At 37.2% G+C, this 17900-nt stretch overlaps 1 protein-coding gene across 1 annotated transcript; it reads left to right on the plus strand.

Moving 5' to 3' along the window:
• The first annotated feature begins 210 nt into the window (after positions 1-210).
• On the plus strand, positions 211-11736 carry LOC140861333 (uncharacterized). The gene is made up of 11 exons (XM_073264339.1): positions 211-324; positions 7135-7257; positions 7344-7638; positions 7816-8177; positions 8274-8735; positions 8789-9388; positions 9497-9845; positions 10167-10204; positions 10640-10752; positions 10839-11140; positions 11261-11736. Exons 1-11 carry the CDS (start codon positions 211-213, stop codon positions 11734-11736), a joined length of 3234 nt encoding a protein of 1077 aa, XP_073120440.1.
• The last annotated feature ends 6164 nt before the right edge of the window (positions 11737-17900 follow it).

Consider the following 17900-nt stretch of genomic DNA (forward strand, 5'->3'; position numbering starts at 1 on the left):
ATTCCTCACCCAAAATACCACAAGTCACTCCAAAGAAAATTCACTCAATCACTCGTTTTTTCACTCAAATTTATGTAGGCTTTTCTTGGTGGCCAAGGAAATGTCATATACTTGCCTCAAATCCTCAAAGAGCAAGAAAAGGAGATGGAATAGAGCTAGAAATAAAAAATTATAGCATCTACACCTTCCTTGGACGTGATCCGACCGGTGATGTTGTGGAATGGTGGCGGAGGCGGCGGCAAGGTGGAGGATGGAGGTGGCCGACAGGTCTTAGGAGTGAGGGAGAGAAGGGTGGCGGCTTCAAGGGTGAAAAAGAGGGCTAGGGTTTTAATCTTTTAATTGATTTATGGTTGGAACAAATAATAGTTTTGATATAAATTTTTGTTGTATGGAAGACAAACACGATTATATTGAATCGCACACAAAATCCGATAACAAAAAGAAATCAAAGAAGTTGCCCGATCTTGAAACAAGTAACGAATTTGGATTATTCACCTTTAGTTTACTTGAAACTTGCAACAAATAATTACGAAGAAATAAACAACCAATAATTCAGTTGGTCCTTCAAAGGAACTTTGACAACCCAAGCGAAGAATCGATCGACAAACGCCAAAAAGTTTTGACACTTTGATAAGTTTGATTTGAATGCAAAGCAAAATCTTTAGTAAAATTCTTGAGATAATTTTATGAATTGATAATCATAAAATCTGAATTCTATTTCAAAAACAATGAATGTATAGTATTTATATTACATCCCAAAATAATAAAAGATATCGCAAAAATATAACTAAAGATATCAAAGATATCTCCTAAAAGTTTCCTCGTAAGCTTAAAAGACTTAAAATAGGAAAATAATGCCAAACTAATTAAATTCCCGAACAAACACACAAACACACTCGACGTGTGTAAAAGTCAGCTGCGCAGGCGCGCAAGCTAGGCTGCGCGGGCGCGCATGAGTCACACACTTTTCCATTCGGCTTCTTCAGGGTGCAACGCGGGCGCGCGACTTGAAGGCTCGGGCGCGCGGCACGTTTGCAACATTCTCCGTCAAAATTCCACTCATCAACGCGGGCGCACGATCTCCAAGGCGCGGGCGCGCGTGACTCTCTCATATGATGGCGCGGGCGCGCATGAGCTTCGAACCCAGCTTTGTATTTTTGACTTTTCTTTAATATTTTCTTCACTTCCTTGATCCCTTTGGACTTCAATAACATTATATCTTCCTTCAAAGTGATTCTCAAGCATTCCAACACCCTCTTGATAATCTATCATCAACGATTGAAGTGCCTCCTTAAATTACTTGTCTCGAACTCTTGTAATTGGTCCATCTGGCATTTCCAACGGATCCTTAGCTTCCTCAGCAACATAATCCGTATGCGAGCCATCCATATTCGCGTCAAGTGTGTATATGTATATGTGTGTATTGGTGTAAGCATGTGTGTGCAAAAGCTTAAAAGTGTTACTCCTTCAACTTATAAAAGTGATATTTGAATTTTTACAACTTTAGCACTACTCAAACTTAGCCCCTTTAAAATCTTATGTTTGAAAATTCAAAAATTGAAGGAATTAATTGAATTTAACTAGTCCGCTTTATAAAATGCTATTTTTTTTGGAAAATTTTGAAATAAACACAAAAATTCCTTGAAGGCGATTTTGTTCACCAGAAAAATCTTAAAAAAATAAAAACTTTATTTATTCTCCTCAATTCCTCACAAATATCAACTCTTGTAAAAAATCTAATAATGTACCGCCAAAATCCACCATCACCTCATGCCGGAACCGGAAGCCACTGAACTCAAGAATCTCAAGAATAATTATCTTAAATATTTAAGAAAAATAAACTTTAAAGGAATTTAAAGTAATTAAATCTCATAAATTAAAATTATAAAAATTAAAACAAAATTAGGCATACAATTCAAATTATGGATTCTAGGCGCTACAATTCCTCAGAACTCAAGAATTGTTTTAAATCAATACTCAAATATTTTGATGTCACAACGATATAATAGTCATTTTATTAATAAAAGAGAGATTAAAATAATTTAAATAAAATATTTGAACATTTAAAAGTCTTTTAAATAAATACACAAGAGAAATTAAAAATCTTAAAACAAATTGGACAATCAAAAGCCTTTAGATAAATAAGCTAGACATTTAAAATTATTTAAATAACCATCCAATAAAATTAAGTCATTTTAAATAAATAAGCGAGACAGTTAAAATCATTTGAATAAGCAAGTTTAAACCTTTAAAATCATTAAAAAAAACGTTATATAATAAAATCATTTAAATAAATAAACTTAAACAATTAAAAGCATTATATAAATAGTTAGTACAATAAAATTATTTAAATAAATAATTAACATTTTATTAACTCATAAATCAAATAAAGGATTTAAATAAATTAAATATAAAAATAAAAATCATAATATTTATTTAATTTTATGCATGCGACTTAGTAAATTGGATTTTAGGCTCTACAGAAACGTTCGGTCGGATATATCCCTTCTCCAACAAATTTTCAACTGTTGTTGCAACTCTCTCATCTTTGCTGGTGCTAGACGATAAGGCGCATGATAGAGCAAATACTAACACTTAAAATCAATATAAATATCTCTCAATTATGCTCAAAATTATCGCAAGTGCCCGAATCAAGATATAGTAAAGTGTACTGAGTACGAGAATCGTCCACAGGGACTATGTCACAATAATTCAGTTATTTTATTCCTCTACCCAAAGTAACAAAAAATTGATGAATGATTATACTAAAATTATAAAATAATGAATTCAACTTAAAGAACTTGAATTAAAATAAATAACCACATCAAATTTTAGAATAGAAAAATATAATATAAGAATATTTTGTTGGAATCTCGGTTCACCTTCCCCCTAATTGAACTGGACGATTGACATTTACTTTTATACACATAAATTCGACAGGAATTCCTGATATATCGACACTCTCTCTCAAGTTTATGCCAATCTATTTCAAGTTAATGAAACAATTAAATCTCTTTAATTATTTATCAATACTGATTGCTTTGCGTTCTTTGAATTCGTACAACTTTCACCTGGTGGTCTATGGTTATCAACATGTACTAAATATCATATCTCTATTCATATTTTAAGTCCATGGATTGTGTCATTCGTCCTAATCATGAATTTATCTCTTGATAACAATTCACAACCTACAAATCTATGCTAAAGTTAGCTACTCCTTAACATAAAATAATAAACCATGACAAAATCAAATAATAGTATAAAGTAAACTCAATTCGTCCAACAAATTCAATCACACAAATGTGTTTCGGGGTTCGAATCCCAGAAATTCAAACAAAATAAGGTTTATCTACAACAAACCATAATAAAAATTAATCTAACAATGTTTCTCAACATAAAAATCTAAAAGTTGAAAGATGAAAAACTCAAAACGAGATGAAGAAAGCCTCCAATCTTCAGTAGCCGCCTCCTCGTAATCTGCCGTGAATCGAACCCTCAAAACGTCTGAAAATATTCTATTTATATTGCCCTCAGAGTCCTTTACTTCTAAAACACCTGGAATAAAAATTTCCAAAATTACGCAAGAGCGCCTGAGAGGTAGAAATTTGCAGCTCGGGCGCTGAGAATTTCGCTTCCTCACTGCTCGTGTTTCTCGAGCACGCACTCGAGCGGTAATAAATTACCATTCGGGCACATCCTTCTCTTATTTTTTTCTTATTTTCTCCAATGCTGCGCTCAGGCGGTAGAATTTAGCAGCTCGAGCGCACTTTGACTTTTCCAAAATAAATTCTTTTTTTCTTATTTTCCTGCTAAACAACCACAAATCAAGAGGAGTGAACAAAACACAAGGAAAAACACTAAATGCAAACAAAATTAGATTAAAACGAACAAAATGAAAAAAACGAATTCAAAACAAATAAAAAACATGCAATAAAAACACATGAAATTGACTCATGTCAACCTCCCCAAACTAACCTTTTGTTTGCCCACGAGCAAAGTAGGTGACAAACTAGAATGCAAACACAACACAAAACAAAAACGACACACAACAACTATGGATAAAATCATACTTTTCAAGCCTCAGATGCTTCAATGCCTAAGAGCCAAGTCTCTATATTCCTTTTAGATTTTCATGTGAACGTGAGTGTGTGAGTAGCAGCCCCAGCGTTATGCACCTCGATGATACTCAATTCACTTGGGCTATAAGATTTAAATGACACATCAAGGTAAATCTACCCCTTAAACACCCGTTCTCTCAGTTATGTCCTCCACCTTTTCACCTCCTTTGAAATTTTCATAAAATAGTCACCAATAAATGATCCATAGATATTAATTACGCACCACCGGATTTTACATCCGGTAAATTTCTAACCCCATTTGGTTCGCAAACTTAGCTCGGATTTAGGGATTATAATTTCAATCCCAAATCAAGCTCGGATGGAATTATTAAAAAAAATATTTTCATACCCCATTTAACCCGTAGGCTTAGCTATAAATTTTATAGGATTCAGATTTCAATCCCCTCGTCTATAGCCCGGATGAAGTATATTTGTTCAAAATTTGGATTTATTTTTGCAAGAAATCAGTTTTTCATGCCCCATTAAATCCGCAAACTTAGCTTAGATTTATGGATTAGGATTTTATTCCCTAAATCAAGCCCGGATGGAACATTTTTTTTAAAAAAAATTAAAAAAATTAGTGCGCTATGAATCATTTACTTTCCAAAGTCATCAGTGCATTAGTGGATTCAACTAAAGTCACAAGGTATTAGTTCGAGTTTGAAAAACCCTCAGTGTCGTGCAATGATCTAGCCACTGAAATTGTAAGGCCCGAGATTATTTAATTTTAATCCGAGTATATTTAATTTGAGAATTTTGGATTTTGAATTTAAATTCTACTATTCTTAAATTATTTAGGATTGAAATTGAATTAAAAGATTTCTTAAGGATTGAATTGCAAATAGTGAAGTTTTGAGGGGCCAAAATGCAATTTCATGGATTAGTGGAGGACACATGTCTTGTGCTAACCTTTGTACGTGTATATCATGTCAAGTGCATCAGAATATTGTAATTCTTCAGCCAAGAAACCGATACACCATCTTCTTGCTTGAATCCTCATTTTAGATTTTTGATTGTGCAAGATACGTTCGTCTGATTTCAAAATCGAGCCTAGTTTTGGAATCCTCACAACAAGAGCTTCATTGTGATGTAAGTATTATCTTGATTCTGTATATTTCGAAAATATGTTGTTGGGAGAACTTGGAATTTGATTATGGCTATGCGTTCTTGAGTTTGTATGCGTGATTGTATCGAAGTCGGACCGGAGAAAGGATGTCGTTGGAAATTGATATCGATTTTCAGCTTTTATTAGAAAATTATGATATCTGATTTGGCTGGTTTTTGATGATATTTGGTTGGTATGACATGTATATGAGACTTATATGGTTGTTAGAATTGATGGTTATGAGTTTCAGTTATCGGTTTTGTTATCATTACGCCGCCGGTTCACGAATGTGTTAGATTTTGACTCCGTATGATTGAGCTGTGGTATAAATGAATTCTTGCTGATGTTTATGGCCTTGTATATTATTCATTTCAGATTGAATCAAAGGACATCGACTTCGGGAGTTTCGGTTTCGAACCGGGAGAGATTTGATCAAAGTTGGTGAGATTTAGACTTTGATACTTGAGTTTAGCTTGAGAAGAATTGTGATTGCAATTGTGTATTTTGTAGCTTGTGGATCTAGCTCGTTCCTTATCAAGACTAAGTTATGATACGAAGATGATCAAGTTGGGGATGTTCGTTGAGACGAGTTTATCATCTCGATTCCCTTAAATCACACATTACTTGACATACATGTTTATCTTGTTGGTTATGCTTGTTGAGCTAAGAGATGATGATTGTGGTTATGTCATCTTGTTATATATGTGAGCTTATCATTTATTCAAGCCTTGCTGATATTATCGATGAGTTATAAATTTTGATATCAAGTATCAATGACGAGTATTTATCATTGATAGTTTGACTTTGGTTATAGCAACAGTGATGAGCTTGAGCCTGATGATGAGTGGTGCATTTTAGCATCTAAACCGAGTCGTTCATTAGGCCCTAAACCTTTATTGTGTATCTGATTGCCTTGTGGTATCTATATTGTATTTTATATTAAAATGCATGAAACTTGCTATTTATGTTTTAATATATGTTACTATTGTTTTATACTATGTTTTATACTTACCAGTTTGTCCGACTGTTGCTTTGTTTTGTGTGTGCATTGCAACAGATGAATAAGGGCCGAGTCTTAGAAGGTCTTGAACGATTGGAAGAATAGAGAAGTGGCGTTCCAGGCTAAGAATGTAAAAGTGTTGTCAAGAACTTAAGTTAATGTTTATAGCATGTGTTGGTTGTATTTGTACAAACCTAGTGAATGTAAACTTGGAGTTTAGTTTGAATACTTGTAGTATCTTGTATCCTTGGCTTTGGAATAAAGTTGTCATGTATCATGTACATGTTCTGGTATGTTTAGCTTTGTTTACATTGAATTACATGTTGTAAGATAGCAAGAAAGAGCAAGGAACAACACAAGGGAATTCTGCAGAAATTTGGAACAAAGATTGCCCGCTCGATCGGAGCAACTCAATCGATCGAGCGGGGCCTGTTGAATTTCCAACCCGAGAGTAGGAGTTTTTATGCTCGCTCGATCGGTGAGCGAGCAAGCGAGGCTCTGATTTAAAAAAAAAATTATTTTTATTTTTGAATTACTTGTGTTTAGTTCTAATGCTTATTGTTAAGTCATGGGATTAAAGTAGAAGCGCCCGGGGTCGCCACATTGTTTGGTATCAGAGCTTAAGTTGTCTTGAGTCGACATTAGAAGATGAGTGGGGTAGCTTGAGTCGCATAAATTCATTATGCATGAGTTTACTGCATGGTTTGTTTATGTGAATTTTATGTGAGCATGTTCTACTCTTTGCAATCAAATGTTATATGCTAGCATGTTCATCTATTGCAAGTATGTGTTTATATGAATTACTTGCTAAACATGTAATATAAAGTGTTGTGTTATGGGAATAAGGCATACTCATGGGAGTAAAGAGTAGATATGATGTTGTTATGTGCTGAATTGTTGCCTACTCTCAGTTATCAGCTATGCCTCCCCGATCTTTACCTCTTCGCAGTGGTCAAATGAATCTACAGTCACCATCGACTGAGCAAGTACCTCTGATTGAACAGGTTCCTCCGGTAGTTCCTAATATTCCACCGGTACCTATGACTGAGCAGGGCAGTACTAATGTTACTCCAATGGATACACTGCTAATCCAATGGAGGTGTTGTTGAAACGATTTCAGTCATTCAAACCACCGAGTCTGCACGGTACTGAGGATTCTGTAGCATGTGAAAGCTGGCTTGATGATATCGAGCAACTGTTTGAATCAATTGATTACACCGATGACCGACGAGTTCGATTGGTTATCCATCAGTTGCATGATATGGCTAAAAGTTGGTGGATCATGACCAAGAAAGCGTTGGAAAACCGAGGTACTGTTATTACCAGGACTGTGTTTAAAGCTGAGTTTTATAAGCATTTCTTTTCTCCGTCTTATAGAAAGGACAAGGGAGCGGAGTTTGCTAATTTGCAACAGGGTAATATGTGTATTGAAGATTATGTTGCAAAGTTTTCCACTTTACTTCGTTTTGCACCTCATATTGCTGATAATGAGGAAGCAAAGGCCGATCAATTCATCAACGGTCTTAATCCTGATGTCTTTAGCTTGGTCAATGCGGGGTGACCTAATAATCTTGTTGATGCTCTTGATAAAGCCAAAGGTGCAGAAGCTGGTATTATGAGACAGAAAGGGACTTCGTACAGGCCACAGTCTTCTCAACAGCCACAGCCACCACCAATGCAACCTCAATTATCATTTCCTCAGCAGCAAAGTAGGTATGAAGGAGGTGGCAGCAGTAGCAACAAAAGAGATCGGTTTAGGCCCAAAGGTAAACAGTTCAAGAAGCCAGGAAGTATTTCCTCTAGTTCTGGTGGTTCAAAGCAGTATGGATCAAGTCAGGGTTCAGGGTCTACAGTTTGGTTTTGTAGTAAGTGTGGGGGAAGACACTCAAGTAATGCTTGCAAGGGAGTTACTGGAACTTGTAATCTCTACAATAGGCCAGGGCATTATGCCAGAGTATGTCCTACACGTGGAATATCGCAGGGAGCAACTCAAGCTGACAGACAAGCTCCTGCTGTGCATTCCTTTTAATATCCAAGTAGACCAGCTCAGAGTAGACAGAGAGAGAGTCAGAGTGTAGGCCAATCTCCAAAACAGCCAGCTAGAGTTTTTGCATTGACAGAAGATCAGGCACAGGCGGCATCGGACAATGTGATTGTAGGTAATTGTGTTATCTTTGGTTATCCTGCTTATGTGTTGGTTGACACTAGAGCATCACATACTTTTATAGCTGAAAAATTTGTTGAATTGCATGCTTTGCCTGTTGAGCGTTTATCTTCTGTATATGCTATCTTATTGCCCGTGGGAAAAGATAAGACATCTGCAAGCATAGTCAGGAGTTGTGAATTACAGTTTGACAGTAATGCAATTGAGCTTGATTGTATAGTACTTGGTATGTCTGATTTTGATTGTATTATTGGCATCGATGCACTAACCAAGTACAGGGCCACGATTGTCTGTTTTCATAAGATTGTCGATTTAGACCAGACATGGAAGATGATTGGAAATTCTTCGGTAAGGGTTCTCGTGCTAAAATTCATTTGATTTCTAGCTTATCTATGGAACAGTTATTGCAGAATGGTGCTGAAGGATTTCTAGTTTATGCATTGGATGTGTTGAAAGCTAGTCCTGAACTGGCAGATATTCCTGTTGTATGTGAGTTTGCAGATATTTTTCCGGATGAAATCCCGGGATTACCTCCAATGCGTGAGATTGATTTTAGTATCGAGTTGGTACTAGGTACATTGCCTATCTCTAAAGCTCCTTATAGGATGGCACCACTTGAACTGAAAGAGTTGAAAGATCAACTGGAAGATTTGCTGAACAAACGTTACACTAGACCGAGTTTGTCACCTTGGGTCGCTCCGGTTTTATTTGTAAGGAAGAAAGATGGATCGATGAGATTATGCATTGACTACCGCCAATTATATCAGGTCACGGTAAAGAATATATATCCATTACCTCGAATAGATGACTTGATTGACCAATTGCAGGGTTCTTCCGTCTATTCAAAGATCAATTTTATGTATGGTTATCACCAGTTGAGGTTAAGAGAAGCATATGTGTCTAAAACTACTTTTCGAACGAGGTATGGTCACTATGAGTTTATAGTAATGTCATTCGGTTTAACAAATGCTCCTGCTGTCTTTATGGGTTTAATGAATAGAGTATTTCAGATGTACTTAGATGAGTTTGTTATCATTTTTATTGATGATATTCTGATATATTCTAAGAATAAAACTGAGCATGTAGAGCATTTGAGGATTGTTTTGCAGATTTTGAGAACTGAGCACTTGTATGCTAAGTTGTCCAAATGCGAGTTTTGGTTGAACAGAGTTATTTTTCTTGGCCACGTTATTTCAGGAGACGATATATCTGTTGATCCTAGCAAGGTAGAGGCAGTTATTAACTGGCCTAGACCTACGTCCGTACATGAGATTCGTAGTTTCATGGGTTTAGCCGGGGATTATCGTCGGTTTATTGCAGGATTTTCTAGCATTGCAAAGACGATTACCCAGTTAACACAGAAGAATACTCCATTTGTTTTGACACATGAATGTGAAGCTAGTTTTGTGGAATTGAAGAAAAGGCTGACTAGGGCACCTATATTATCTATTCCATCAGGTACGGGTGGTTTTACTATTTATTCTGATGCTTCTCACAAGGGTTTGGGTTGTATTTTGATGCAGCGAGGTCATGTGATAGCATATGCTTCTAGGCAATTGAAACCTCACAAGATCAGATACCCAGTGCATGATCTTGAGCTTGCAGCTATTGTCTTCGCATTGAAAATTTAGCGTCATTATTTATATGGTGAGACCTTTGAGATATTTTCTGATAATAAAATCTTGAAGTATTTGTTTTCTCAAGCTGAATTAAATATGAGACAAAGACGTTGGTTGGACTTGCTAAAATATTTTGACTGTGAGATTAAGTATTATCCAGGGAAGTCTAATGCAGCGGTTGATGCACTGAGTAGAAAGGTATGTGATTTATCCTTATCTACTATGCGTGTCTCTAAGTTAATTGAAGATTGTTGTGTGTCTGGTTTGGATTTTGAGACAGATATACAACCTGTACGAGTTTATGCAATCCAAGCTGAACCGGAGTTGTTTGTTGGAATTAATGAAGCTCAGAAAGCTGATCAAAACATTCAGAATTAGATTGAAAGAGTTAGAACTAGACATGAGTCAGAGTTTTAGGTCAGTATGGATGAAATTTTGTTTGTTAATCGACGTATTGTTGTGCCTTATATTGCATAAGTGAGACAGCAAATTTTGAAGGAAGCTCATTGTAGCAAGTTTAGTATTCATCTAGGGGGAAAAAAAATGTATAATGATCTGAAACAACATTTTTGGTGGAAAAGAATGAAAGCTGATGTGACAAAGTTTGTATCTAGATGTCTAAACTGTCAACAGGTAAAGGCTGAAAGGAAGCAACCAAGTGGTTTATTGCACAGTTTAGCAGTTCCTGAATGGAAAGGGGATCATATTACTATGGATTTTCGAGAGGATGTGATGTCGTTTGGGTCGTGATTGATAGACTGACTAAGTTTGCATGTTTTATTCCTTATCAGATTAAGTATCTTCATGATCAAATGACAAATATTTATATCAGAGATGTGGTACGATTGCACGGTGTACCTAAATCTATAGTATCTGATCGAGATCCTCGATTCACTTCACATTTCTTGCATAGTCTACAAGAAGCTCTGGGTACTCGTCTGCATTTGAGTACATCGTATCATCCTCAGACTGATGGACAATCAGAGCATACTATACAGATTCTAGAAGAAATGTTGAGAGCTGTGATACTTGATTTTGGTGTGAGTTTGCAAAAATCTTTGCCACTTGTTGAATTTTCTTATAATAACATCTATCAGTCAAGCATTCAGATGGCTCCATTTGAAGCACTGTATGGTAGAAAATGCCGATCACCATTGTTTTGGGATGATCTTTCTGAAACACCAGTTACAGGGCCAGACATGATCAGAGAGATGTCTGATAAAGTGAAGTTGATACAGATCCGAATGTGAACAGCGCAAGATCGACAAGAAAAGTATGCAAATGTGAGGCGTAGACCTTTGAGTTTTGTACAAGGTGATCGGGTATTTTTGAAAATATCTCCTTTTCGAGGCATTCTTCGATTCGGAAAGAGGGGTAAGCTATCACCGAGGTTTATTGGGGCTTACGAAATTCTTGATAAAATTGGTGATCTTGCATACCGACAAGCATTACCTCCAGCACTGTCAGGTATTCACGATGTATTTCACATGTCTATGTTGAGGAAGTACGAGCCCGATGCTTTCCATATTCTTCGTCCAGATGAAGCTGAGTTGGATGAAACATTGAGCTATTTCGAACGTCCTATTCAAATCCTTGATCACAAGGAAAGGCAGCTTCGAAACAAATCCATTCCACTTGTTAAGGTGCAATGGAGTAGACACGGAATTGAAGAAGCAACTTGGGAGATAGAACATGATATGAGACAGCGTTATCCAGAGCTATTTCACTGATGTGAGTTTTATTCAATATTTCTGCTATTCTTTTATCTTATGTGTGTTCCGATTGCATGCGATTTCGAGGACAAAATCATATTTTGGTAGGGAAGAATTGTAAGGCCCGAGATTATTTAATTTTAATCCGAGTATATTTAAATTGTGAATTTTGGAGTTTGAATTTAAATTCTACTATTCTTAAATTATTTAGGATTGAAATTAAATTAAAAGATTTCATAAGGGCTGAATTGCAAATAGTGAAGTTTTGAGGGGCCAAAATGCAATTTCTTGGATTAGTGGAGGACACATGTCTTGTGTAAGAGTGGGTGCCCAGTGAGCCAACTGTGTGGCTATGGGCTTTGATGACTCTTTGTATAAACAATCTTTTGTTTAATATTATTTACACTTTTATGGCAATGACTTTATATTACTTCATATTGTTATATTGTGATATACTATTGTTGTTTTGATAAAGACCTTGAATATACTATAGTGTATGTAAGATGTGGTAGAACATGGAGATGTCTATCATGAAATACATCTTATAGTCACTGTATATTCTAAAAACCGTTCCTAGTCGATTGAGCCGTCCGATAATAAGGATAAGGATCGCTCGAGTTTGAGACTAGCATTTGCGATGCGGAGTACCACGTTTCATTGGTAGGGAACATGGAGATGTTCGAAGCATGCAAATGGATATTCATAGGATGAATAATCGAACTACCCTATCCGGACTTTCCAAGTGGTTATCACTTATCGAGTGGATAAAGTCCGCGGTTTTGGTTGTACACCATTAGTCCTTACGACTTGAAACATCATGGAGACTCTATATGCTAGTGCTGTGCTTTGACTCGTTTACCGACTCTATGGGGGTCATCAGGTGTCGAGATTGGGTACAGTTACGACACATATAGGAGTCAATGCATTGTTGTCAAGGATTCACCACATACTTGCGAGTGTGGATATCCTATGCGATCTGAGGAGATATTAGTGTGACAAATCTCTGGCCAGAGTACTTGATGTGATTTAAGAAATGGTTTCTTAGTAGCACATGCGATGTCACTAATTTGATCTTCAAGATGCATTGCATAGTTATCGAATCTTGAGCGACTCTCGATATACCAATGGTTGTTGATTCGATCGGGATATATGGATGAAGGGACCGTACTGTACGCTAACCAAAATCTACTGGTTCTTGTAGGCACTATCAGTGATACCTAGGGAATCATGGGGCGATGTTGCTAGGCGCTTTACCATGATTCGTTGGGCAAGTCGGAAAGTGTTGTTCCGAGTCACAAGGAGTTGTGAGCCCACGGCTAGCTGTATCCCTGAACCATTGAGGGTCACACAGTGTAATGGAGTTTTAATCCCCGTTGAGATAGTTAAATTTAAAGAGTTAAATTTAATGAACTAAGGAGTTGGACTTCTTAAATAAGAGTAAGGGAGTAGGATTTCCTAAAATGACATAGGGATGGACATTTTTGGAAACCACTGAATTCGGATTCAGGAAAATTTATTTTGACTTTAAAATGTGCAGAAATGGTTTCTGTGCACATTGGTGAAATCAGTTCATCAATCGGAGTCACGATGAATTTTATATTAATTTCTGAACGAGCGGGCTTTGCTTGTCGGGCCCCAGCTTATGATTAATGGGCCCTAAGGTGTTAGTGGCCTGCATTATAAATAAGTTATTTCAGTACAGAAATTACACACAAAAGGTCATAATTTTTGAGACAGAGAAAATTTTCGAACCCTAGCTCTCTCTCTCTGTTCGGCCGACCCCTCCCCCTCTGCCCGAGATTTTCCGGTCTGTGATTTTGAATCGCAGTAAGGAATAACGAATCAGATTCGTTTATTCTCTTCGCAGAAAACTTCTGATAGATTTTCTAGTGCAATCTATCAGAGGGATTAAACCTCTGTTCGTGGACCTGATTGAAGGAGTTCATCGGTTCCAGGGAGAGACAACAAGAGCAGATAAAATCTGTTGGTGTCCAGTAATCTCGTTGCGAGATTGAAGGTAAAATTTAATAACTGTTATTTAAATTTTACACACACAATAATTTAATCGTTGAACGGTTGATACCCACACTATGGAATTGTTCCATAACAAAATTTTAAACTTCCGCTGCACCGGGTATCAATCGTGATTGATCTGACCGCCAGTTTTTCCAGCAGTGGTATCAGAGCCAGGTTGCTCAGATCAAACGATTAAATTAATCGATTGTACAAAATTTTTGAATCTCGGTTTTTGGAAAACAAAATAAATATTTTTAAATAAAAAAAAAAAAAATAATTTTTCGAGGCAAAACCCGGGCAGCGATTGGATCGCTGCCCGGTGGGGCAGCAATTGTTGCTGCCCCGGGCGGCGCACGGCGCCGCCCAAAGGGGGCGCACGGCGCCGCCCAAGGCGGCGACCGTCGCCGCCCAGGGGCGGCGCCAGGTGCTGCCCTAAGGGGGCAGCCGGGCTGCCCCCGGCCCGCGCCCCGGGTGCGGGCCGGCCCGGGAGTGTCCCGGGCGGCCCGCGGGAAAAATTATATTTTTATTTAAAAATTAATTTTAATATTTAAAATTTTATTTTTGGTCCGGTCAAAAATTGTTTTTGATTGGTTCACGAGATTTCGGATCGAATTGTTCGAGTCCGTAAATTTTAAAATTGATTTTGGATAAATTTGAATTTTTGGAAAATTTTAATATTTTATCCGTAAATTGAATTTTGAAATCAATTATTTTGGTACAATTGATGATAAGATATGATCTTATGATATATTAAGTAAAATATGATTTTATTTGTAAAATTGGATTTTATAGATAAAATATGATTTTATTTGATATAGAGATAAAATATGATTTTATATGTGAAATGAGATTTTATATATAAAATATGATTTTATCTTGTTTAAATTTGAATTGCCACAGCATGTTATCCAATAAATTAATTTTGAATTAAATGTTATTGGATAAGGATGATCGATTGCCATGACCAATTTTGTAGGTGTATGTTAGGAATTTACATTTTGTCTTTATTATTGTTGGTTTTATTAATGGGCCTGGTTTATGGCCCGATATGAATGTCATATGTAATAAAAGTGGGCTTGGTTTATAGCCCGTTCCCACCCCCTAAAAATGTATCCCCTACTTGTCATTGTTATTTATTGTAAATACATTAGATTTAGTGGGAGATCAAGATTTGAAGATGGTGGGCCCAGCAGACAATGAAGACTGAAGAAATGTAAATTGGAAGCATATGTAATAGGATTGCATTTGCATACTGCATATTACCTAGGATTGGACTAAGACCCGTGATTGGCAACCACGGGTCAATTAGAAATGGAATCGATCATCCTATATAATATTTGATATTATGATTGTATGCATGTTTAGACATAAATTGCGTGAATCCGGCAAGCATGCAATAAAATAATATGATGAGACAAATATTTTTATAATTAAAAATCCCTCATTTTAAATATGATTTAAAATTTATATCAAGATAAATAAAGGAAATTTAAATTTGTTTAAATGTTCCCACCTTCCATCAACGGTCAATGTATGTGACGCTACCCCCGCGGATACGGTCCGGCTCATATTATTGGGGGGGCCCGTCCGTCGGAAAGCTGTACATTGGATCGACAAATGTTGTAAGTTGGGTGGAACTCCCATGGGATCGGCTCATATTATTGGGGGATCCACATGGCGACCGTCCATCACAACTTAATATTGATGGGTCATCTTGACATGTCACTTTAAACGGCGTCATATTATTGGGCCCTTATTGGACATGAGGTAAACACATGGGGGTTGCTTTGGAAGCAATTGGGCTCTACCTTTTGAGAATTATGGTTGGCTGATATTATTCGGGACCATAAGTTTGTCAATTGGACTCCATGTTCTCACTAAGGAAAAAGTTTCCCGTTTTCACTAGAGGGTGGTGAAATCGTTAAAATAGTGGGAGTGAGATTCATAAAATTAAATTCGCCTATTTTATGTCTTAGTAAATTGTTAAACAATCATTGATATATGTCTGTTTTCCTTTTCAGTATTTCATACAATGAATTCGCGAAATCCTTTATTCTCGATCCTCGAACAAAACAAGCTGACTGGCGCCAACTATACGGAATGGTTCCGGAAGTTGAAGATTGTCTTAACTTCGGAGAAAATGCTCTACGTGTTAGAGAAAGCACCTCCGAAGGAAGCACCAGCTGACATAAGTCCGGAGGAATTGGCCAAACTTGATGCATGGTGTGACCATGACATCAAGACCAAATGCTATATGCAAGCCTCGATGTCTGATGAACTCCAGAGGCGATTTGAGGACACGGTGAATGCTGCTGACATTCATACGCAACTCAAGGAACTTTTTGGGGCTCAGTCGAGGGCTGAAAGGTTCTCTACTGTTAAGGAGTTGATGACGTGCCGCATGCGTGAAGGGACTTCGGTCCGTGATCATGGGGTACGAGTGATTTGGCTCATACAGAAGTTAGCGACCCTTGATTTGGTGTTGGAGCATGAACTCAATGTGGACTTGCTGCTTCTATCTCTTCCTTCTTCATTTGATGGATTCGTGATAAATTTTAATATGAACAAGATAGAGGCCACCCTTGAAGAGATGGTCAATATGCTCGTTACATATGAATCCACACTTAAGAAGGATAAGCCAGCTTTTTTGGTGGGCTCCTCATCTTCTGCTAAGAAGGGGCCAAGTATGAAGGGCAAGAAACGTTCTGCCCCACCCAAGAAAGTGGAACCCGAGAAGAAGCAAAAGACAAAGGCTTCAAACAATGGAAAATCCAAGGATGTTTGCCATTACTGCAAGAAGCCGGGTCATTGGAAGCGCAACTGCAAGGAGTATCTTGAGCAGTTGGGAACTGCAAAGGGTATGTTCTATATCGAAATAAACATGTCACTTAATACAACTTCTTGGGTATTGGATACCGGATGTGGATCTCACATTTGCAATGATTTGCAGGTGATGACAAGAAGTCGCAGGCTTAGAATGGGTGAGACCCAGCTGAGGCTCGGGAATGGTTCCAGAGTTGAAGCTACGGCCATTGGAGATGTTTGTTTGATTTTGCAGAATGGTTTTAAATTATTGTTGAGAGATGTTTTATTTGTGCCAGATTTAATTAAAAACATTATTTCTATTTCTATGCTTGATAGAGATGGTTATTCTTGTAATTTTGTGAATGGGATTTGCAATATTTACAAGAATGAATGTTTAATTGGAAATGGACAACTTGAAAACGATCTATACAATTTAAAACTAAAAGACGTTCCAATTAATTATTTTGATAAACCGGCTACAACAAACAAAAGGAAAATCGATAGTCAAAACCCGGCAAACCTTTGGCACGCTAGGCTAGGTCATATTTCCTCAAAGAGGATGAACAAGCTAGTGGGAGAGGGCATGTTTGATATGTCTGATATTAACTCTCTACCTACTTTTGAATCCTGCCTAAAAGGAAAAATGACTAAATCTCCTTTTAAGGGGAAACCTGAGCGTAGTCAGAATCTGTTGGATTTGATCCATACAGATGTTTGTGGTCCATTTAGAGTAGGGACTCAACATGGCCACACCTACTTCATTACCTTTACTGATGATTATTCAAGGTATGGGTATTTATATTTAATGAAATATAAGTCTGAAGCATTTGAAAAGTTCAAAGAATTCAAGGCTGAAGTAGAAAACAAGCTAGGTAAAAGTATTAAGGCACTTCGATCGGATCGAGGTGGAGAATACTTGAGTACCGAGTTTTTGGACTATCTGAAAGAGAATGGGATTCTCTCTCAGTGGACTCCTCCTATGACACCACAGCTTAATGGTGTATCGGAGCGTCGTAATCGAACTTTGTTGGACATGGTTCGATCTATGATGAGCTTCACTGAGCTTCCACCTTCGTTTTGGGGCTATGCGCTTGAAACGGCGGTATTGTTGTTGAACAACGTCCACACTAAAGCAGCGGACAAAACACCATACGAGTTATGGAATGGCAAAGCTCCTAAGTATTCGTACTTGAGGATTTGGGGATGTCCTGCTTACGTGAAGCGGACAGTGGGAGATAAGTTGGATAGTCGATCCAGCTTATGTTATTTTGTAGGGTATCCGAAGAATTCAATCGGATATTATTTCTATTATCCTGCTGAAACAAAGGTGTTTGTTTCTAGGAATGCCACCTTCTTGGAGA

This window comes from Henckelia pumila, chromosome 4 (assembly GCF_033568475.1).
Source record: "Henckelia pumila isolate YLH828 chromosome 4, ASM3356847v2, whole genome shotgun sequence".
NCBI classification, from domain to species: domain Eukaryota; kingdom Viridiplantae; phylum Streptophyta; class Magnoliopsida; order Lamiales; family Gesneriaceae; genus Henckelia; species Henckelia pumila.